Source organism: Amblyomma maculatum, chromosome 8 (genome assembly GCF_055883805.1).
Source record: "Amblyomma maculatum isolate TAMU_Amacu chromosome 8, ASM5588380v1, whole genome shotgun sequence".
Lineage (NCBI taxonomy): Eukaryota > Metazoa > Arthropoda > Arachnida > Ixodida > Ixodidae > Amblyomma > Amblyomma maculatum.
The window spans coordinates 99,837,009-99,861,367 of record NC_139351.1 but is presented as its reverse complement, the minus strand read 5'-3'; the positions used below and the strand labels follow the sequence as shown (position 1 = coordinate 99,861,367).

General features: G+C 46.1%; 1 protein-coding gene across 3 annotated transcripts in view; it reads left to right on the top strand.

Annotated features, from left to right (window-relative positions):
* The window catches only part of bt (projectin protein bent), a 258,850-nt gene that overhangs the window by 16,003 nt on the left and 218,488 nt on the right, over positions 1-24,359 (top strand). For all 3 annotated transcript variants that reach the window (XM_084576962.1, XM_084576961.1, XM_084576964.1), the window contains exon 2: positions 17,262-17,608. In XM_084576962.1, coding sequence (XP_084433088.1) covers positions 17,293-17,608 — 316 coding nt within the window. In that variant the 5' untranslated portion in view covers positions 17,262-17,292. The remainder of the gene's footprint in view (positions 1-17,261; positions 17,609-24,359) is intronic.

Below are 24,359 nucleotides of genomic sequence, written 5' to 3'. Positions count from 1 at the left end.
CAAGAAATAAAATCGAGTTATCCAATGGGGAAAAAATGGAACCGGGAATCAATAGAAACAGTGGATGCTTTAAGGGTCGCTAAGTGAATTTGTTCGGCAATTCTAATAAACGAACAAAACTGCAAACGCCCTGTTATATCCACGAAGAAATAGACAGTAAGCCAGTTTCAAATAATCCCCCCCCCCCTCCTTCTTATCTTTCTCTCCGGCAGCCACAGTCAGTCTGTCACAGCTCTCGACTACAAGAAAATAACGATTAGGCACTACATATAACTTATTTACAAATTTCTTTTATATGGCTTGTTAATGACGAGTTGCGAATACAAAAAAAAAAAAAAAAGACAAACGCAGGAAGATAACAAAGGAGATGAAAAGAGCGCTCTTTTCCTCTTCTTTATTATCTTCCTGTGTTTGTCCGTTTTGTGCGCGAAACTCGTCATTACGAACAAGCCATGTACTAACTAGCCCAACAAGAAGTACTGCTAAACAATCTTTTATATGAGTTACAGAAGCCGCTTGCTAAATCTGGCAGATATCTGATTACTATAATGTAGCAAGCATATTTATGGGAAGCAAGGAAAATGTATGGAAGAATGAAAAGTGAGTTATTTATATAAATAAATTCTGATTATTTTAAACATGCGTGCAGAATAAACGTCTTTCAGGCGTTAAAGGGTTGTGGTTTTTTCAGAAAGAAAATACAAGTGCTGATCAGGGCTTGTGTTGTCTTTCGTGGCGGCCATGTGATCTGCTGAAAAATATCTTTGAAATTTTGTAGTCAACCTTCAGTGTGCTTATTACTTTACTTTTGATTTATCTGCTTCCAAATTTACACAGAAAAAATTAATTGGCGCAGTAGCCGTTCGCTATTCTGTCCGGCTTACAAAGCCATTTTAAACACTATTCAATGAAAGTCTTAAATTCGATATAATTTGTGAATTTTCAGTGTATGAGCCGTTATCCTAGAACGAAATTGACAGAAGAGGGAATAACAGAAAGAATAACAAAACGGAATAACAAAATAACACAAGACCCAATTGTATTCAGTCATGAGAGATACGAAAAATTATTTAGCACTGCGATGCCAAGACTGACAAAATAGAAGGTAAGTGCTTTGAACACGCAACAATTCGGGGTATCAAATACTGCTAAAAAAGGTTTCCTGAAAAACTTGTGCTTAGTTTATTAACTAGACATAGCTATAGACTAGTAAATCAGTCTCCTATGTGACCATCGATAAATAAGAAAGTGACTCGCGCATACTCAGGCGCGTACATTAAATTAAAAATTAGCTGGGGTATAGCTTTAGTTAAACCCGGTAGGTTGCGTAAGCAAAGCCGACATAGCTTTTCTTCCTGTTCCTCCTCTTTCTTCTTCTTCTTCTTCTTCTTCTTCTTTTTCTTCTTCTCTAAAGGTCAAAGGTCAAACGTGGCTACCGGCCGGGTTCACGCGACGGATGGGCTGAGACCTGGCGTAGTATTGCTTACGCAATAATAAATAAATTCAAAATATTTGCCCAAACACCTGTCGAAATGTCAGACTTTATCGTTAGCGTTTCACTCACTTACTTATCATTATGCTTCTTCCACGCGTTAAAGCTGGCGTTTTCATTTAATTATTGAGGAAGACGTTGCAAAATTGTTTTTTGTAACAAGGCGAGCAATCGTGGCATTCCAGAATGAGAACAGTTTACGGTGTCATGGTCGTAAATTCCGCACATGCCACGCAAGGCTTCAGTGAATTAAACGTACTCCAGCATCACTGCGTTTAACCTGCCGACGGCATCCCTGTCTCTAGGAAGCAGTGACAGGTGCAGATGGGCGCGCGCAGAAAAGGAAAAGAGGAGCAGCGTCCCTGGATTCGTTGCGGCCGCGGCAGGTGCCGTCGGGATTTCGCCTCGTCTAAATATATACGCCGTTCTCCAGGACCTACGCGATCTGTAGAGAGCACGCGGTCGCCGGCGGTTGAACAACCCCGTGTCGCCTATCACTTGCCATTCATCACGCGGCCGGTGTGTAGTACATGCGGCAGCTCAATCCTCTTATCGCTCGACAGAGAACCGCCGCTTCGGCGTCTCTACCAGCAAAGCCAGCATCTTTCAAGTAGAGCGAGCGGCTATTTTCTGCCGGTGGGATGGCACGGGCCAGCGGCGGGATGCGACAGTGCTGATAGCAAGCAACGTGTTATTTGTTTGCTTGTGACGAGCTATGCAGCCTCTTCACTGTCTAAGGTATAAACGCGTTCATTTTGAGATTTGCATCTTTTTTTAATGAGAGATATACGCTGTGCGATCACATCTCACTTTTGTAATTCTGTCCGATCTTCCGGTATTCGCTGTCCCCGTGTCCAGCCTTCCAGGTTTACAGAGAGGTTTAGCGCGAGACAGACTAGGCGAAGAGAGGTACACAGGACCAGCACTGGCCCAGAACTCCACTCTACTCAGTTTCTCGGTCTCTCGCAGTTCGGTCTTCCACTTGTTAGTCTCCTGCTTCCTGTGGTCCCCATACCCGCTTGGTTTATTTCTTTTTTTTTTTTTGTCCGGACGTGCGCACTGGTGTACAGATATGCTTTCTCCGTTCTGCTCCTGATATTGTCCCGTGCATGAGACCAGCATCTGTTCTCAGTGGAAACCTCACAAAATTGGCCACCTTGGATGGCAGTTCAAAGAATCATAGTGAGAAAGCCCCTACTGCACAAATAAATGCCCTACTGCATGAAAAGTAGCACGGATAGTAAGCCATAGTCTATCTATTTATTTTTGCTTTCCCTATTTCCATCCCCAAATCTGTTCTCTCTCTCTCTCTCTCTCTCTCTCTCTCTCTCTCTCCTTTCTTTCTTTCTTATAGAGGAATATTTGGTGAGAAATGAAATGTGAGGCTCAATTAATATTCGGCCATTTAAAACTCGTTCGTCACAGCTTGAAAAACCGCCGGTGTGGACTAATCAGTGACACCAAACGTACCTTGTTCGCGCTGTGTAAACTTCTCATGTCATGTGCACGGTGAGCTCTTGAAACATTGTGTACACGCTGTGCGATTTATATAATACACCGGAAGTGTACGGTTCTCCATTTCCAGTTACAGGGAAGTTTCTGCCCATAGTTTTCTTTTTAGCCCTTTACCCCGCCGGGGTGGCGCAGTGGTTACGGCGCTCGACTACTGTTCCCAAGGACGCGGGATCGAATCCCGGCCTCGGCGGCAGCTTTTCGATGGAGGCGAAAAGCAAGGCGCCCGTGTGCTGTGCGATGTCAGTGCACGTTAAAGAACCCCAGGTGGTCGAAATTTCCGGAGTCCTCCACTACGGCGTCTCTCATAGCCTGAGTCGCTTTGGGACGTTAAACCCCACAAACCAACCAACCATCTATGCACTCACTTCTTGTGCCCAGTTTCCTCAAGCGACACGTTAAAGATTTTGTTTTGACTGCCAGTCTATTTTCTACATCTAAAACTCTCTTTACGTTGCTTGCGGAACACTTTGACAACGTTCGAACTGAGCAAAGCTATGTTACAAGTGTTTCGGCTGATCCAGAAGGCCTCGATACACATTTATCTTCATTTTCTTTTTTTTAGCTCAAAGTTGGGGTCCTTTCTTCCCATCCAGGTTAATTACTCTCGTATAGACTGACGCAAATCGCTTGTTTTGATAGAACCCAACTGAAACGTTGAACCTGCTAAAGCAACGTCATGGAATATTGGTTTCACACTACCATTTGTACCCGAGCAATTTCAATCACATTACGTTGTTTCGTTTACTGTTGTACGAACAAGGCTGGTAGAAACTCGTCGTGCCATTGGCCAATGTTTGGCAATGATGCTTGTCTTCTTCTATGTCCCCAGACGAAGTTATGTCCCCTTGCAGAAACGTAGACTGATGCTTCCCTTCTACTCACTCGTCATGTTCGAGCCAACTGTTGTAGAGAGTGACAAGCAAAAATGCTCTGGCAAGAAGGTGAACCAGAAGGCTATATTGGTTCACTGAGTGTTGTATATTGTTGACTAAGGTCCGTTAGAGTCCGGGGACTGGAGGTCACAAAATTATATAGGTCAGAAAGGACTGGAGTACACAAAGGATCACTATATAGCCTTTTTTTTTTTTTCGATTTATACCTAATAAAGGCCTCTAGTGAAGCTGGCGACCCAAGAAGGGCATAGCATGAAATAGTATCGTGACCAAAAAGGCATTGCCTGTAATTTTCTGAGAGTTTAAGTTTCTAACGCATTAAATTTCTAAAGCAACGTCCTCTAGAGAATCCGGTTTTGGCATTGTGAGCGAAAATTTACGAGCGTGGCCGTTGCACTGGTTGGTGTGCGATGTCATACGACCTGACTGACTTGGCAGGTAGCTGACAAATCAAATCGCGGGATGAGATCGCAAGGCACTCTTCCAAGACGGACAGCCCTACATTCGCCCGTCCGTACGGTTTGGTTAAGCGGGGCCATGTCTGGTGGCTTAATACGGTAGCTTACGACCGTGAAGTAATTAAGGGATGTACGCGAAAGAGAATCCCCAAAATGAACCGCATCAAGTCATGCCCTGCCGAGTTTAACTATCCGCCCTTGTATTCACTGCTTCTGCAATAAGTATGGGTGCTTTTCACAATGTCTGTTCGAAAAACTGGGAACACTGCACTACTTTCACACGCAGCGAACTTCAGTTAATCATTTTTGTTATGATCAACTCGTGGCGTCTTTTTTCGCAAGTAGTTTAGGTTTCATTTCTCAATGCGAAGCAATGCTGTCACTGATGACATCACTCGCCTATTCGTGAGCGGGGCAAAACGAAAAGTCATTATAAGTTTGTATTGTTCGTTTGCTCGAGCTCAAATCCACCAGCACGCGGTTTTTTTATCATGCTCTTTCGCGGGACTTTTTTTATTGATACTGTTAACCCTCGCTTGAGGGTCGATACAGGGAGGGTATACAATACAATACATAACATATTAATAACGTTAAGTTGAACGCACTCGACACAAAATATCAGTGAATCGTTGAACCAGCTTATTCTCGAATGATCACAGTCACAAAGAACTGCTTCTGCATTGCTCTAGATTGATGCATTTGCTTTTGGCGCCTTATGTCGAAAGTTCCTTGTATGCTTAAAACTCAGCGCGGCCCAAAGGAATTTGTTCTTCAACAACAACCGAGCACTCTTGTTGCCATTGCTGCCGCTGACTTGTACAGTTCTTTCTGAACGCAAGTCAGCCTCAGAGCGATGTAATTATTTTTAGAAGCTCTTTTTGGGGACTTCCTGACTGCCAGGTTGCCCACCCACAGCATGACAAAACGCTTTCCTGATGAAAAAAAAAAAGAAAAAACAAACAAAAAAAAACACCGAAACTATGTAAATGCACTGGAGAGAGTGAGCATGAACTTTTATGAAAAAAATGCTTGACGCCTATGAAACGTCGTGCATCAGAATCAGAGCTGACGGGCGCCACTGCGTCTCGCCTTCGTGTAGATGCAGACTGCGTGGTCGTGTTCAGTCTAAAAGCAAGAAGAGTGCTATTAAGATAGGACCTACCCCGCCGGGGTGGCGCAGTGGTTACGGCGCTCGGCTACTGTTTCCAAGGACGCAGGATCGAATCCCGGCCTCGGCGGCCGCTTTTCGATGGAGGCGAAAAGCAAGGTGACCGTGTGCTGTGCGATGTCAGTGCACGTTAAAGAACCCCAGGTGGTAGAAATTTCCGGAGTCCTCTACTACTACGGCGTCTCTCATAGCCTGAGTCGCTTTGGGACGTTAAAGCCCACAAACCAAACCAAACCTAAGATAGGACCTATCTCAGTCTCAAATGCCTCACCATGAGCTCGCTCCGTTCAATGCGGCGACTATGAGAGCGGCCTCTTTGTCCGTGCAAACCAACGGGTGAAAAAAGACTCCCTCCAAGGGGCTGTTTTGGGCGCGACTTTCTCTTGCTCAGCTTCGCGAATTCCGACGGCTTATTCCGGCTCGCTCCCATTGCAGCCTCAGACGACCGCGGCGTCTCCGCACCAAGACGCTGAACTGCGTTCCCCAAGCTCCCGTCTGTCGGCCTTCGTTCCTCCCTTGCTTCTTCCTTCGTCTGCCTTCCTTACCATCTTCTTCTCCTGTCTCTCTTCCTGTTCTTCGCAATAGGCGTGATAGCTTTATTTTTGTTTTAATCTGTGCACTGGAGGGAACACGAAGAGGCGGTCGTCGGGGTCTGTCTGTCCGTGGCGAAGTTGTCACCCTCGCACGTACATGGGTACGACGCCGTTCGGGGAGTTCTCGTTATTCTGTTAACCCGGCGCTTCGTTGTCAGTGCTGCGCTCTGGTTGACTACAGCGGTTGTCTACCTGCGGATAGCGCTTAGTGCCTCCCTGTAGGATTACGCCCAGTCCCTGCACTGCTTACGGTAAGCTTGTCGCTGGATGTATTTCGAGATCTATTCACTGGAGTTCTGGAGGTATAAATTGAACATGTAGAGCAGGAGAAGGGAGCCAGCAATAAGTACTCAAAGCACGAGCAACGATTATGTGCTAATGGCTCTGCGCAATATGTTTTAAAGACTACACGAACGTGCTATGTTCGAAGTAGATACCACGCGTTTAATTTCGTAGTTAAGCTTCGCGCCTGATGTGTTTTTCTTCGGCCGATAACATCTGGTGGAGTTTCATGCGTTCTTAACTCTCATCTGCAACCTGCACGTTGCGTGCCCGAAACTTCACACTTGCCTTCTTCATTAATTTGCGGGATGTAGCCGTGAGAGACGAGGTGGGAGGATTCGTGAGGCAGAAAAGGAAAAGATGTGAACGAGAGAAAGAGGGTGTTGAGGCAGACAAAGTCATGCTTTTTTCAAGAGCGACCGAGCTTAGCACGAGGGGTTGCAATGTTGAAAAAGCAAACAAAAAAAAAAAGAACTTATTCACTTTACACAATCGCTTTCTGAAAATCATTCTCAAAACTGGGTTCACGGCTTGTGTCTAAAAGGATTGACACATTTGTTTTATCATTTTGCAATTCAGTGTTAATTTCTTCTGCTTCTGAGTCTGACGTCTCCTTGTGACACAGATGGGAAACCATGCCGCTCTACATCATTTAGGCTAATGTCAGTATCTTTTAACGGCATCTACTGACTAGCGCATTGGGGCTTTTGTGTTAGCATATATTCGCCCTTTTTAAAGTTGCGTTCGTGTTCAGTAATCTTTGTTAAACAAAGCGCAAGTAAAAAAAAATATCAGAAGCTCATAAGAGGGCACCCAGAAATAAGCATACCCAGGAATCCCGGACAAGAAACCTTTTCAGTGAAAAGCTGATGCGCTTAATTTTTTTGCAAATCGTAAGATTGCACAATAATTGTCAATATATTCGCAAATCCGGTTGTTCTACTTCTTTTGTATTCTCTTTCTTATTTTTAAGTACAGGCCTCTATAGCGTTAGGGGGTGTCGCAGGATTCCCACAATTCCGCCCACTAAACTGCTCGAGAGGTTTATGTTCCGTATGAGCATGGAAGGTTGCGGAAGGCGGAGCAAAATTTTGCTCCCTATAGCTTAGCCTGTGCCAGTTGTGATGAAGGGGTACCCCATATAGCGGCCCACCAGTTACGCTGACGGTGCCACTGCCTAGGCCACGAACTACGCCGATAAACTGCGCTAAATGCTTTTGTTGTAGACTGAACCAAGACCGGACTCGAGCTCCACCTCCACCACTTAAGTCCGGCCATGAGTGAAAGCCCAATCGCTTAGCTCATTTCAAACCCTTTTATAGGACATACTTATTTCTTTGGCTTTAATTGCTAGAAAACGTAGAATGATACCAAATTTAAGCATGCTGAATACTCTCGAGGCATCAAACAGACCATCCAGCGCGTTTTTCGTCTTTCGCCGATATGCCTTCATGGTGTCCTCTGCGTCTTCACAAATGCAGGTGTACAGGCCGACGCGGATCGCTCTGGTGGGAAAAACTAATTTGAAAAACTCTTCGCCTTTTTAATAACACATTGCGGGCTAGTTGGTTGATACCTCATAAAGCATCTTGAAGAACTTTTCCGTTGTAATGCAGGTTTTTTCATAGATGGAAAAGACTGTGGTATGGATTTCCTACCACGTTTGGCGCCTTTTTATGAAATCAGTAGCAAAGGACTTTTTCCCGCAAAACCAGGGGTCATAACGGTTGGTTGGTTTGTGGGGTTTAACGTCCCAAAGCGACTCAGACTGTGAGAGACGCCGTAGTGGAGGACTCCGGAAATTTCCACCACCTGGAGTTCTTTAACGTCCACTGACATCGGACAGCACACGGACGCCTTGCTTTTCGCCTCCATTGAAAAGCTGCCGCCGAAGGCGGGATTCGATCCCCCTACCTTGGGAACAGTAGTCGAGCGCCGTAACCACTGCGCCAACCCGGCGGGGGTGGGTTCAGAACGACTTGAAATTGATATTATTCATTGTCTAGAACAGTTTTGTGTGAGTTTTTACTATATGGCTATATGCAGGTGATAAAGACTTTCAGAGCCTGATTCATCCGCCTTCTGACGATGTTGGAGAAATAGCCTTTAAAAAAATTCTCAATGAGGCAATCGAACCTCTTCGGGCTTCTTCAAGAGAACTCCGCAGACTTTTCTCGCGAGCATGCCCAGTCATTCCGGCAGCTGTCCGCATCCTCTCACCTTGTGCGTTGGATATCGTCTTCCTTTTTTTTTTATCCGCTCATTCTGCGGCGAGGTTGTCTGCGAAGTGCTTTGTGAGCAGGCCCATGCTGATGCTCGTCAAACACAGAAATGAACGCGATGGATAAAGCGCTGGACGTCGCACACGCTGCTCAATACGAAACACGGGAAGTGAATCATCATCATCATCATCACCATCATCAGCCTGACTATATCCATTGCAGGGCGAAGGCCTCTCCCATATTTCTCCAATTAACCCGGTTCTGTGCTAGCTGCATCCACTTGACCCCTGCGAACTTCTTAACCTCATCCGTCCACCTAACTTTCTGCCGCCACCTGCTACGCTTTCCTTCCCTTGGAATCCAGTTTGTTACCCTCAGCGACCATCGGTTGTCCTCTCTTCGCACTACATGTCCTGCTCATGCCCATTTCTTCTTCTTAATTTCCACTAGAATGTCGGTAACTTGAGTTATTTCTCTGACCCACTTTGCACGCTTCCTATCCCTTAATGTTACCCCTGCCATTTTTTGTTCCATAGCCCTCTGCGTTGTCCTCAACTTAAGTGTCTGAACGGCACTAAAAGCACCCTCGTGACCAGCGCCAATCACGTGCCAAAGTGGGGGAGGGGGTAGCTGCATCCCGCGCTGTCTACGACTACACTTAATGCGGTTGCATCCAGCATAGGCGCCGCGCTTTGCGTAGCACCACCTTGCCAACTCCTCTTATTCGGCACACTTCCGGTGGTCGCCAGCCAAAGGCGGCGAAGGAAACCAGCTCGCTTTAAAAACGGCTGATGGAGGAAAGGGTCAAGGTTTATTAACGTACTTCATTTTTCCTGAAGTGGATTTAATGCTTTCATTTACTCTCGGAGACGAGGGATGCCGCCAGCTTCCCTGCCACGCTCGTGCATATGTTACACACGCCATAACAGTCACGGAAATGGAAATGCTTCTTTGCTGCACTCAGTGAATGTCTTAATGTTGTCGCCTATTATCCTTGAAAACTGAATTTAAGTGATGCGTTCCTGCAGAATGTACATCCACATTAGCCAACCGGAGAGCATGACGTAAGTTCGTTCTGTTTGACTGTAACGCGTCTACATGGGCGCCGAGTGACGGCGCGCGTATCTGAGTTTACTGTAATGAATGATATTCTCAACTATACATAAGAAGGGAACCAACAGCCAAGCACTGGCGCGAAAGAAAGCATAGTGGACGTATTTTTTTCTACTCGTATACGTCGTAACGACGCCCCTACTTCCCCCTGCATTTGTTGGCTGATATTCTAGCATGGCGCACGCAGCCAATTACAAGTGGCGTTCGTCTTCGTATGCCAAGGTCACGGGATCGATTCCCCACCAAATGCAACGATGGCCGCGTGCTGAGCGATGTCAGCTCGCGTTAAAGAACCCTTTGGATATATAAATTATTTCAAACGGCAAAGAAAAAATTGTAACCCACGTGCCGATTCGCGACTGTAGACGTTGCATATGCCACATGCTCCCTCCTGTAGCATCTGCTCCCGACGAGGAAATCGCCGTGATTGACATTTCGTTTGTTTTTAGGCAGTCGGTGCAGAAGTAGGCTGGTCGAGACACGATTCGAGACCTACCTAGGTTTATATCTTAGTGCAATGCGTGACCCTACATAGCCTTCAAATATTCCCCAAATAAACCGCGAATACACCCTTCAAATCGCTCACAAATGAAGAAAAAAGAAAAGGACCAGCGAGAACACCGGGCTGGCATTGTTTTTCTCACCGCCGCCGAGATGGCAGACATCTGTCGCCCGGCGCACATCATCCGTGCTGCCGGCACCCGATGCCGTGCTAGCTGGCACTGCCGATTCGGTGCGTCTAACTTGGTACCTCCGCGCGACCTGCTTAGTGTGTTTGTTTACCCTTGTCCTACCTGATGTCTTGTTCCTCTTCACTGGCCCTGAGCCGCTTTCGGAGACTTCTGTGCAGCGTGAGGGGAGCTTGTTCCCACCTGCCGTGCTGTTTAGGGTGGTCTACCACCGGATTGGCATGGGGTTGGTTATACATTAGGACACTTGTATAAATCTTGGGATATTTCGCCATTACACGATGTCTTGACACGGTGGCGTAGGTATAGTTGTTCGGGGCTTAGGTATTATTCCGGCCCTGGTCTGTGCACTTTTTGGACCATTGATTTGCCTTCCGGGATGGAAAGAGGAACTTCGTATGCTTATTGGGTGCGTTAAGGCTATGAGACGTACTAGACAGCACGGTATCCTGACGTGATGCTTAAGGTTCTGCGTGCTCTGCCAACCCTACTCTCGCGAAAGTGTCGGTCGTTTCACGTCATTCTTTAGGTTCAGCGCAATGCTAATTTTGCCGAATTAGAGACCAGTCAAGGAGAGAGAGAGAAACTTAATGACAGGAAACTAGTGAAGTTAGCCGGCGTTGAGTGCACCATGGCCTGCTGCTATTCCACACTGGGGCCTTAGTGTGCGAACAGGGCCTGATCATAGCAGAAATTTTCTTGAGGTGGTACGGATAATAGAGATCGCCATGCGCTCACTGGATGGCCCTCGTCTTGCGCAGGTTTGACGTTTAACATAACGGATGCCTTACATACATCCCAGTTGTCATCGAAGTCAGCTTGGTGACTACAAAGGTCCTTCTAATGCTCTGAGTAGGCAAGCTGCTCTTTATTGTCCGCGGTCACCTCATTTTCGAGACAGATAGCTAGAGAAAGCTGACGTATAGGGAGATAGAAGCAACTGACCGAGCGAAAGTGCATTTGCTTTTCTTTTCTACGGACAGGTAGGCGGAAAGGCAGAATGGGAATGGCTATATTTCATTGCTATAGCACTACGCTAGAGCCGGGCTAGCATCGGCAGCATCTGTAACATCTGTTTAGACATGTTGTGCTTTTGAAGTTTGTTTACTGTGCGTGCATATGTTGGACACAAACTCATGAAATATCTTAGAAGTCTGATGTGAGTGAATCTTCACGTAGGCGACATTGTGAGGCGTGATCGCCGATAATGCTGTACACAGTCATTCACAAGTATTCTTCGCATGCAGAAAAACGTTTAATAATTGGAGGGACGAATTTTGCTACAGGAGCGCCCGTAGCTGCAACTACTTGTTTCGTACGAGTCGCCCTATCGATAAGTTGGAGCTGGTCATTCCGGGACAAGATTGTCCACGCGGCCGGCCGCAGCTCAGAGGTGTGATTGGGGTGTGCAGAACTCGGGCCTGGTCATGAGGATGGGTGTGGTAGAGTGGTGTGGTAGAGGTTCGGAGTGCCACTACATTGAGGGCAGGCGGTGCTGTTAGTGGAGGAGGCGAGGGAAGAGGGTAGGGAGGGGGTATTTGGGTGGAGCTTGTTGAGGAGGTAATTGTTGAAGAAGGCTGTGAAGAAGGCTGTCCGCCGAAGAATTGACGCGTTTGAATTGTGGTGCTGGCGGAGACTCTTGAGAGTTCCTTAAACGGCCAGAAGATCAAATCAGTCGATATTGTCGACCATAAACCCTGACTGCTCATTGGAGGGGCAAATTCTAAAGTTAAAGCTCAGCTACTTTGGTCATCTGATGAGAAGAGAGGAGTCGCTGGAGAAAGATTTGATGTTGGAAAAGGTTGAGGGTCATCGGAGAAGGGGTAGGCAGCGAACGTGGTGGTTAGATGGCATCCTCGAGGCACTGCAGATGAAGTTATGTGATGTTAGGAAGATAGTGAGAGACCGGAAAGCGTGGCGTGATATGGCCCATAGGGTCACGAAGAGTCGGACACAACTGAACGACTGAACTGAACTGAATTGTTGAGAGATGTGTTTCAGCACGAAGTAGTGGGCAGGTGCGAAATAGTTCATATTGAGGACGAGCACAAAAGAGACAAAGGGCGAAGGTGACAAGCACTCGTGTCGTCTTCCCTCTCCTTGGTATTTTGTCTCTTTTAAGCTGGTCCTGAATATAAACAGCATACATCGTTGATATTCCAGTGTCAACTCCAAATGCATGGCGCATACAGCGTTGAAGATGAACCACCGTTAACATTTGCCACCTGGTGTGAGAACTTCACGAGGCATGCCCAACGTAGTACACATTTTTTCAGTAAAGGAAAAGAGGGTTGTTGTTTTTTCTTCGAAATGCACTTTTAAATGTGTAGGCGGCTTACCTTTGGTACAGCTGCCTGGGCAAAATAAGCCTCAAGCCTTGCCTTGCAACGCTGAGCTGTTCAGCGGCCATTTTGTCTCGAAATAGGTCGCATTTTGTCAGTGCTTCGGAGGCAACAAGTGCTGCAGCGAAGCTCCAAGCGAACCGGTCCTGCCCGTCGTTCTTGGCGACTTGAAGTGATGTCGGATACTATCAGCACAATGCAGGCGTCTGGCAAGCGTTTTTCTGATCTGATCGGCAAGACCTCGCTCGCTCTGCAATGCACGTAATTAATAGAATAGCTTCGGGACCAATATAGCGTCGCAAAGGAGGCGCGTCTCTTTCTCCGTCGTGGGTCTGCGCCCAGGGCCGAGACCTCCGCTGTAGTTTGGCCCTCTCGAATATGTCAACACAAGGTCACGGGTTAGCTTCAAGGCCGCATTCAAGAACGCCTGACCTACAGGAGAGAACGGCGAAGCGCGTGCGGTGACAACAAGTACGAAAGGAAAATTGACTGCAGGCCGATGTAGTAGTTAAGTCGGACAAATTCGAGGAATAGGTATGTGCGCAAGCACGTCATGTTTCATTTCGCTTTCGGTTCGAGGCTATATATTGAAGTTGAGGCTTCAAGCAAAATCAGCGACTGGGTACTATAGAGTGGTAGAACAGTGCACGACCGCTTGAACGCACCTTAAGATGGCAACGCAATAGCTGTGTGTTGTGCGTCCGCTGCACAAGAACGCAACTTGTTAAAGACGGTGAAAGCGAAGCCGAGAGTGTGTCAGTTAAACGCGCGGTGTGATCGGCTGCTGCTACAGCTGCAATGCAGAAAAAATAAGCAGCGGTCCCTGTCAGGTTCCGTTCTCGCTTCCCACGAAAAATGCCTTGGTTCGAATCCGCTCCAGCGAATTTTTCTGGGAAGGTCAAAAGGTCGCGGATTCCCACACACCTACTGGTTCTCTATTTACCTAGTGAACTATTGCTTTTGCACTGAAGACACTAAAGCGCCGTAGCCGTGGGATGATGATGACGTCTATGAAGATGATGATGATGCGACGTGTAATTGAGCTCGCCAGATGTCGTATGTAAGGTCACCCAACTGCAGATCATCCCTGAATCCGACAGATCGTGTGATCTACAGATGACATAACGTAAAATGGCCTCATTGATGATATTCACACGATGGCTAAATCGGTTCATTTGAACGAGGCGATCTCATAAAAACAAGCCTTTAAAATGCGGCGCGGTGAGCACTGCAGGTACACCAGCGCTGACGTAGGGTACAACTTTGTAGAAATACCTTTCTGCTTGGGCATGCAGTGTACTGATGATGGTGATGATGATGAAAACATTTATTGACATTGGCTTAGTTTAAGGGAAGGCTGGTCGGGTCCCTAGTCCGGGACACCGTTGGTAAAAGCCGCTGCCCGTGCTCTTTCGACGAGGGCTTGTTGTTTCTCGAGGTCCGAGCTGGACAGGGCCGCCTCCCAGCCTTCCCACGTTGGCTAATTTATTATGTCAATACTGGTATTTGTTCGACAAGCCCATACCATATGGCATAAGTTTGCCTTCTGGCCACAAAATTTGCACTGCGCCGAAAAGGATTTGGGCTCAATGGCGTGAAGTGTTGCTGGATTATTAAATGACATAGTTTGTAACCTTCGAAGGTGACACTCTTTTGATTTACTGAGACCCTTAGCGGGCTTCAGGAATGTCTGCCTTTCAAGGCGCAAATGCTGTAATATCTTCGAATATGTTGTTAACGGAGAGGGGGAGCCTAAATAAACAAAATGAAACGCGAACAAGAGATCTGAAATGCTAATTCGAAAACACACATTTCAAATCGGAGAAAAAAATGAGCGAAGCTCATTAACATTCCTAAAGCGTTATCTTTGGGTCCTTAAGTTCAAATGCGTGTATTCTAATATTGAGCTTCCCGCGGCAGTGGTCGTTTCATTACTCTAGTTGTGTTTCTTCTCTCTCGCTTGTTCTCTTGTTCACACTTGGTTTATTGCTAATAAAACAATTGCAAAGCCATGGATGCTTTTTTGTATCATGATGATTTCTTCAATGCGAACGTAAGACCATTTTAGTAAAGCCCTACTAAAAGAAAACCGCAAAATTATCACCTCCACCTTGAAATGATGAAATGACATTGGTATCTGCTTCGCGCACTGTTTGTGTATAGCTTATGTGTATAACTTGCCCTTATAGCATAAATTGCTCACACTTGAGGTATAGTAGAACATGCATTTTCACTGTCACGATTAGGACTTCAGGAAATGCGTCAGAAAGTAGAATGCGGCCACATAAGCATCCGATATATGCTATTACATTCAAATAAATTCACCTCCATTGATTTTGGCTTGAAATAAGGTCATCTAATTTATTTATAAACTAAGAATTGTTATACATATGCCAATGCTAAGCAAACAGCTCGAATAGTGTCAAGCATGGCAACGAACGGTTTATTCATACAGGAGGCGTTATGCAAGAAAAAGGAAATTGGGGGCAAATTACCAATGCTCGCCTTTGAAGAGTAGCTGGAAAAGACCCTGCATTGCCATCCCCCCCCCCCCCCTCCTCCCCTGTTGATTAAAGGAGAAAACCGAACATGACAGCAGCCACAGAAAGAACAAATCTAATAAAATCAAGTGTCGATGTAAGGTATATTGCATATCTGATTTTAAAAAGGACATCACAGAAAACACGTCATTTGTTGCGCTTGGAAGTAAAGCTAATATTGTTTTATACCTGACGAGGAGTGAAAGTAGGAAAAGAGTCGAAACGATCCCGGCCCAGTTGTAACATGTCCAAGGCTCCTGACAGCCACTTGTCCCTCGGCGTGATTCACATATGTCAAAGGGCAAATTGCCAAGAAGGTCCACGGGCTGGCTGAGTGAAACTATCCTTGACATTGAGTCATGTTTAGTGACAGTACGCTCTTTAGTAATGCACAGCAAGGCCCGAGTGCAACCTATTGCGAGCGCATCGCGCTAGTGGGTAAAACTTTGTCAAGCAGCCCAGGTTGGTTCCAGAGTCCACTGAACAGTTCGTACCCTTGTGCTTGGCGGGCTACGGGGCACCTACAAAAGAAAGGTCGAAGAGGTCAATTATTTAGAATATGTGTCAAATGTATTCTGTTACATAAGGGACATGTATTTAAGCGTTTAAACGCGGCATAAATATTGTGATTGTTGCCGAAAGCCAGAGCGGATTCAACAAACTGCAGCTACCTTTTATTGGGAGCTCATAACCCCGCCAGACCAAATTATGTGCCAGGTGAGCCATTTAGCTCACTGCAGAGCCATTTGGCCGGTTACTTAGCTTCACACGAGGGCGGTTACATTTTCCACAACGTAAAAACAGTTCAAAAGCGGAATATATATTAATTATTGTCTTTGCAACGACACCTGATAAAGCAAGGGCTCCTGACAACCACGAAATAGCAGCAGTGGTGATAGTTGTAGTAATAGTAGTGTTTATATGTAATACTTGAGTGGTGGGGGAGGTCTCCCGTAGCACTGAATGTCACTGGTAGCGGTAGTTTTAGTAGTCGTGCAGTCCCAGCGTCCGCGATCACCCATCCCGCGCATATAGCCGCTACGGAGGTGTCTGCTTGTAGCGGGAGGTCATCTAACTTATTTACTTGTCACATAATCGGCATATATGTACTTTTCCTTAAACTTCTCTCTCCATTTATATTGCTCGTGACAACTAGCCCAGCAAATCGGCATAATAAAGAGCGTTTCATCTTGCTCACCACGAAGTTAAGGCAGGTTAAGTATGTGAAAGACGCAGTGCATTGCCGATAAGTTCCTAATCTCAACCATACTTGATTTACCATGCACTGACATCCCACAGCACACGTGAGGCTTGCTTTTCGGCTGCTTTTCGATAGAGTCAAAAAGCAAGGCGCCCGTGTGCTGTGCGATGTCAGTGCACGTTAAAGAACCCCAGGTTGTCAAAATTTCCGGAGTCCTCCACTACGGCGTCTCTCATACCCTGAGTCGCTTTGGGACGTAAAGCCCACAAACAAACAAACAAACAAACAAACAAACAAACAAACAAACAAAGTTGGTTGGTTTGTGGGGTTTAACGTCCCAAAGCAACTCAGGCTATGAAAAACGCCGTAGTGGAGGACTCCGGAAATTTTGACAACCTGGGGTTCTTTAACGTGCACTGACATCGCACAGAACACGGGCGCCTTGCTTTTCGCCTCCATCGAAACGCGGCCGCCGAGGCCGGGATTCGATCCCGCGTCCTTGGGAACAGCAGTCGAGCGCCGTAACCACTGCGCCACCCCGGCGGGTTACAAACAAAGCGTTAGCCTGAGTGTATCACGAAATATTGTACAAACAAAGTGTTAGCCTGAGTATATCACGAAATACTGTAATCAATGTTTCGTACCTGCTCTGCCTCTTAAGTGCTCACAAAGAGCGTGGATTAAATCAAGCAGAATGCCTTGTATATATTTACGTAACCCCCCCCCCCCCCATCCTTATGTTCTTTGGCGCAGGCGCGCCCCGAGAAGGGGCCTTCTAAGTGCCATGGACGACGAGGAAGACGTGTCGGCACCGTCGTTTCTACACAAGCCCACGTTGCGCCAAGAGGACGATGGCAACCGGCTGGTGTTCGAGTGCCAGATGACGTCGCATCCGCGGCCCGAGGTGTCCTGGTTTCGCGGAGACGTGCAGCTGCACGACGACCATCGCACCGCCATCCGCGTGGTGGAGATCGAGCCACGAAAATACCACGTGTCGCTCGAGCTCAACGACGTCATCGAGTCGGACGGGGGCCTGTACAAGGTGTTCGCTAAGAACCGCGAAGGCCAGGTCGACTCCTCCATAAACCTCAACTTCAGCCGTGAGTACACACTACTGGGCGCTCTGTTTCATTTCGCACTAATGATGCACCGCTGTTTAGCCTAGCCGGACTTGAATCTCAGTTTGAAAAGAGCTGACGATCTTTAGCGCAACGTGGACGAATTCGCATCCATGGCGAGTGCATCCCGGGCCACCACGCTTGCTTGCTTGCTTGCTTGCTTCCTTCCTTCCTTCCTTCCTTCCTTCCTTCCTTCCTTCCTTCCTTCCTTCCTTCCTTCCTTCCTTCCTTCCTTCCCTCCCTCCCTCCTTCCTTCCTTCCTTCCTTCCTTCCTTCCTTCCTTCCTTCCTTCCTTCCTTCCTTCCTTCCTTCCTTCCTTCCTTCCTTCCTTCCTTCCTTCCTTCCTTCCTTCCTTCCTTCCTTCCTTCCTTCCTTCCTTCCTTCCTTCCTTCCTTCCTTCCTTCCTTCCTTCCTTCCTTCCTTCCTTCCTTCCTTCCTTCCTTCCTTCCTTCCTTCCTTCCTTCCTTCCTTCCTTCCTTCCTTCCTTCCTTCCTTCCTTCCTTCCTTCCTTCCTTCCTTCCTTCCTTCCTTCCTTCCTTCCTTCCTTCCTTCCTTCCTTCCTTCCTTCCTTCCTTCCTTCCTTCCTTCCTTCCTTCCTTCCTTCCTTCCTTCCTTCCTTCCTTCCTTCCTTCCTTCCTTCCTTCCTTCCTTCCTTCCTTCCTTCCTTCCTTCCTTCCTTCCTTCCTTCCTTCCTTCCTTCCTTCCTTCCTTCCTTCCTTCCTTCCTTCCTTCCTTCCTTCCTTCCTTCCTTCCTTCCTTCCTTCCTTCCTTCCTTCCTTCCTTCCTTCCTTCCTTCCTTCCTTCCTTCCTTCCTTCCTTCCTTCCTTCCTTCCTTCCTTCCTTCCTTCCTTCCTTCCTTCCTTCCTTCCTTCCTTCCTTCCTTCCTTCCTTCCTTCCTTCCTTCCTTCCTTCCTTCCTTCCTTCCTTCCTTCCTTCCTTCCTTCCTTCCTTCCTTCCTTCCTTCCTTCCTTCCTTCCTTCCTTCCTTCCTTCCTTCCTTCCTTCCTTCCTTCCTTCCTTCCTTCCTTCCTTCCTTCCTTCCTTCCTTCCTTCCTTCCTTCCTTCCTTCCTTCCTTCCTTCCTTCCTTCCTTCCTTCCTTCCTTCCTTCCTTCCTTCCTTCCTTCCTTCCTTCCTTCCTTCCTTCCTTCCTTCCTTCCTTCCTTCCTTCCTTCCTTCCTTCCTTCCTTCCTTCCTTCCTTCCTTCCTTCCTTCCTTCCTTCCTTCCTTCCTTCCTTCCTTCCTTCCTTCCTTCCTTCCTTCCTTCCTTCCTTCCTTCCTTCCTTCCTTCCTTCCTTCCTTCCTTCCTTCCTTCCTTCCTTCCTTCCTTCCTTCCTTCCTTCCTTCCTTCCTTCCTTCCTTCCTTCCTTCCTTCCTTCCTTCCTTCCTTCCTTCCTTCCTTCCTTCCTTCCTTCCTTCCTTCCTTCCTTCCTTCCTTCCTTCCTTCCTTCCTTCCTTCCTTCCTTCCTTCCTTCCTTCCTTCCTTCCTTCCTTCCTTCCTTCCTTCCTTCCTTCCTTCCTTCCTTCCTTCCTTCCTTCCTTCCTTCCTTCCTTCCTTCCTTCCTTCCTTCCTTCCTTCCTTCCTTCCTTCCTTCCTTCCTTCCTTCCTTTGACCAAAATCGGTGTCTAATCTAATACGGTGTCTAACCTAACATAATTCCGTGGTAACCTCCAAATTGGGGTTAGCCGCAACCAAAATGTAGCCTCCTGGATCCACAAAAGCTGGCCGCTTCAGAATTTGACGAAAATCTTCTAACCTAATTCTATCATACCCGATTCAATGATAACCCCCAAACTTATGCTGGCCACTTGCAAAATTTGAAAGAAACAAAGAAAGAGAAAGGAAACTACGCAACGGTAGCGACGAAACGTAGAGGCCATAACGGAACTTGCAATTCCTGCCTGTAAGCAGACTGAGGTGCAACCCTGGAACTTTTTTTCTGTATCATAACAAAAAGCTGCTCATCCGGTGCACTCTAAACAAGATTCACGCTTTAAGGCAGTTTAAATGGAAGTATCAAGACTCCGAGCGCACTCCTTTATAGATACATATAGTTGTTCCCAAGATCTGGGGCACATTTTCTCCACTAAATACACGCAAGGCGATCTTTATTAAAAACATACATATTTCCACCACAAATCATACTTATTTAATGACATTACCAATTCAAGTAATCTATAAGCCGTGACACCAAGCTAAACTCGACACCCGAAATTTTGCAGTTTAGGTGAGTGGCGGGTTCGCTTCGTGTTGTCTCGCCTCGCCTAGCCTAGATAGCTCTGTCGACAAGAACACTGGTCATTTCGGCTCATTCGTGTCGCAGGCATAAGGACATACACTTCCACCAAAGCTATCATGCTGCAGAGCTATCACATAGTACGTAAGTGCACTCGAGGAAAATTGCCTTCAAAAACACATTTATATCAATTTCTATCACGACCGATATATGAAATAATAAAATTGAGATGGATTGAATTACACTGCACTGCGTAACAAAAAAAAAATGACTACAGGACAGAGTGAAGGCTAAACCGTCACTTGCGTTTTCCCATGAAATTTCAAGAAATGGCAATTTCTTTTTTTTTTTTAGGGGGAAGGCCGAAGCAATTCTGTAAAATAACATCATGCGCCAAGTTCTATATTCATGTTTATATTTTTATTCTACGCAATGCAATACTTTTTAGTGTATGATAATTATATTGAACTGAGTATTGTATTTAGATGGTTTAATGAAAATTGACTATACTGATGTTTTATTTTAAATTCGAATAAAGTATGTCTATTTTTGAAATTTTTGAATTCACAATATAGAAAATGAACAGACATCCAGAGCTACAAAACTTTGCAGCAATAAAGATGCATATCTGGGTAATACCAAGAAAAAGTTTCAATGCCAATAACATTTTGGATGGTGCCAGAATGTAGAGCTAAACGTTGATGATTTTCAACGCAAGCTTTAAGTTCTACAATAATTTCATACTTTTAAACAATATAATGCAAGACCCTTTTTGTCCCTAATGAGTCTGAGGTACTTAGGGTTCTTCAGGACGTTTTAAAAAAAATCGAAGATGATTTGTTTTTTTAATTCGAATCGAAGCTGTCCCTTTTTTTACTCTTTCCAAAATTTGGCCGAATTTGATGCGTCGTGGAGAAAGCAACTAATGGTCTAGAGCCTCAAATTTTGTCTGCAGTTAAGATATTTACATCAATAGTGAAGACAAAGCGACAACAACGTAATTATCCATGACATATATAGGATAGAAAATCAACTTTTTTGCAATAGAACTGAAAGTTGAGCTAGCTGGTGCATCCTATTTAAAAATATACAGCGCAACGAACATAGCACAAGCGAGTAGAAGGAAACAGCGTTGACTATCAACTGTATGATTTATTGAAAGATTTCAAACATGAATGTATATAAAAATGTTGTCAGAACATTTTTATATATATTCGTGTTCTTTCAATAAATCATACAGTTCATAGCGTTGTTTCCGTCTACTCGCTTGTCTTATGTTTGTTGCGCTGTGTATCTTTAAAAACTTTTCTGCAGCGCGCTGCTGCTGCAGAAAAGTTCGCGATTATTTCATAAAACAAGTGCGGCAAGAAAAAATATTTTAAATAAATTTTCTTAAATTAAAGGTTGCGTAAATTTATTTCTTAAAAATAATGAACGACAAAATTTTAATGTGCAAGCAGCAGGGCTCCAAACTTGCAACTTCTTACAATTTTACAATTTTTTCACATATAAAATTTTTATTGAAAATAAAAAATGGTCATGGGGCCTTGATTACCGTGTTATTATCTGAACACGCCCATATATATATATATATATAGAGAGAGAGAGAGAGAGAGAGAGAGAGACAGAGAGAGACAGAGGGAGAGAGAGCGAAGCATACGCTTCATTTAGAGAAAAATTTTATTGGATTTGAAGTTTTGATCTGGAGACCGATCTTTTTCAACTCTTGAAAAACTTTTGAAAAAGATCGGTCTCCCGATCGAAACGTCGAATCCAATAAAATCTTTCTTAAAATGAAGCCTATACTTCGCTTTATAATTTTTTAAGCGGTCAAGTAAGGTATGTTCTCGCATCCTATATATACATGTGTGTGTGTGTGTGTGTGTGTGTGTGTGTGTGTGTGTGTGTGTGTGTGTGTGTGTGTGTGTGTGTGTGTGTGTGTGTGTGTGTGTGTGTGTGTGTGTGTGTGTGTGTGTGCGTGTGTGTGTGTGTGTGTGTGTGTGTGTGTGTACAAAGAGAGAGAGAAGGTTGTGTGTGTATAAGATATTCGTGTTGGGAGTAATAAATAATGGCGATTTCCACTGGTCGCTCCGGAGCACGCTTTCTTGGCCCGGGATGAAAATTTCGAATTCCAGTGGTCGACTGGGATAGGTTGCGCGTATTCCGCTGGTCGTCGGAAGCAATCCGGGGCAATGTCGGGCGCTCTAGGTCGATCCGCTGACCGAAGTCGTATCTCGCTGGAAGTTCTAGTCGGTGATGTCGTCACTTCCGAAATTCTTTGGCTGTTTATAGCGGTTTTAAAGACATCGAAGAGGACACTGGACATCTCCGCTTTAGAGCTCAGCTCTTTGGCGCCCGTTCCTGGGTTTTGCGTTGTCGTCGGCATCGGCCGCGTCGGCCTCGTAACCAGCTCCACTCCCCTTTCATCCCCCAGTTCGAGCCGGCAGAAGAAGGGGGGAATACACTCAGCGGCGAACGATGGGGACGAGAGCGCGCAGCAACCGGAGAACACGAGGAAAGGAAGGGGGGGAGGGGGGGGGGGCTGCGCTAGCAACGACTGACTGATGCCGCTGACGCCTCAGCGAGTCAAGACAACGTGACTGCGTAGAATACCGTCATCGCCATGCAGAAAGCGGAGGAGGAGGTCTCTCTTCCTGCGCGGCGGCCAGGGTGCTCTCCGGTTGGCGAAACGCCGGCTCGCTATCAGCGGATCACGGTGCATGCATCCCGTTCTCATTCGCTTCACTCGTTAGCGGCGTCAGCGGCACCAGTCAGTCGCTACTATCGGTTCATCGCGCAAAGTTCCTATGGGCGCAACCTACCGATAACTCAATTGCTCTCTCCATTTCTCCGACCACAAGGCTTCTTTCATGACAGCCAATAACTGTTAAAGGAGTGTTTCTTGAAGGAATGCGTGTGAAAAATTACAAAAAAAGTTGTCTGTAATTGTACATACGTGTTTTGCTCGAAATATTTGCCTCAATCTATCGAAAATGGGAAACAGCTGATGAGCTGGGTTGGTTGGTTGGTTGGTTCATAGGAAGGGAAAGGCGCAGTATCTGTCACACTTGCTCTGTGGACACCTGAACCGCGCCGTAAGGGAAGGGATGAAGGTGGGAGTGAAAGTGGATAGAGAGAAAGGGGGGCCGTAGTGGAGGGCTACAGCGTAATTTCGACCACCTGGGGATCTTTAACGTGCGCTGACATCGCACAGCACACGGACGCCACTTCGTTTCGCCTTCCATCGAAACGCAGCCGCCAAGGCCGGGATTCGATCCCGTGAACTCCGGCACAGTAGTTACGTAATTGTGGGCACTTTTTTGTATTTTTTGTTGTGTGCTAATACGTAGAATTGCGTCTATTGAAAAACGTCTACAGCGTTAAAATTATGCAAAAGCAAGATGCAGAGTTAGCACTCCTGCATATTTATCAACAGGAATAATTTCGCCGCTGGGATGCGATTTCAACTTGCGGAACTGGCTAAGCATTACTTCCGCCGCGCACTCTGCACGTTCCGTTGGTCGACCAAGGGTGATTCGCTATAAAGCGGTTTAGGTCGCTCTATTCGAGTTCGGGCGCCCAACTCCAATCGACCAGTGGAAGTCGCCATAAATTTGCTTGGCTCGCTAAAGATATTCAACAATTGACTTCCCCACGCTAGCGGCTTCGCTGCGCACATGCTGTCGTTCATTCATACGCGAGCAGAATCCCTAAAACGATTTCTCGCAAACCCGGTGTTATCTAGGACCAAAATCAAGAACACGTGCCGTGAAATAAGATCCACACTTTGTGCTTTACTGCCATGCGCTGGCGATAAGAATAAAGCTAAAACAAGGGAGCTGGCGGAAGGAAGGGGATGCATGTTTGGCATCGGCCATGAGCGAGCACATCTGGATCACAGTGCACGGTTAGTATGACGTCAGTGAAAGCTATTTATATATTTAGATGTCATGTTGACAAACATGAGGCCATGAGCGCTATCGCCTTGAGACACGTAGGCTCTGAGTTCTTGAAATACAACCACGGAATCCGCGGCTCTGTTTTCTGGAGGTGCTAATAGGCGTTCAGAGAAGTCGTAAACGATGGAATCAACCCATGGCCATTCCTTCAGAAACTGGAAGTGAGTGCGTAGAGACACTTTGTTAAAGAAAGACGATAAGGTGGTAGTTTCAAGTACTTGCAGGCGCGCTATTTAAGGACATAAAGCGTCTTCAGGACTGTTTTTCGCCGGTATAAAGAAAAGAACTGACTCACGTTCGGCTTTTTATGCCGAATAAATGATTTGGTTTTCGAACATCATAGAGGAGGCAACGGTATATGTTTATGCGAGGAGAACGAAAAAGAGATCGGGATGGTGATATTGAGTTGTCGAAATCGTTTCATAAAGATTACGTGAACATGATGCAATTTGCTTTATTTTCAGCAGCACTGAGGGCTATAAAACAACGCGTGGGTAATTTTAGTAACCGCTAGGAACTAGGAATACAATGGCATGTTAA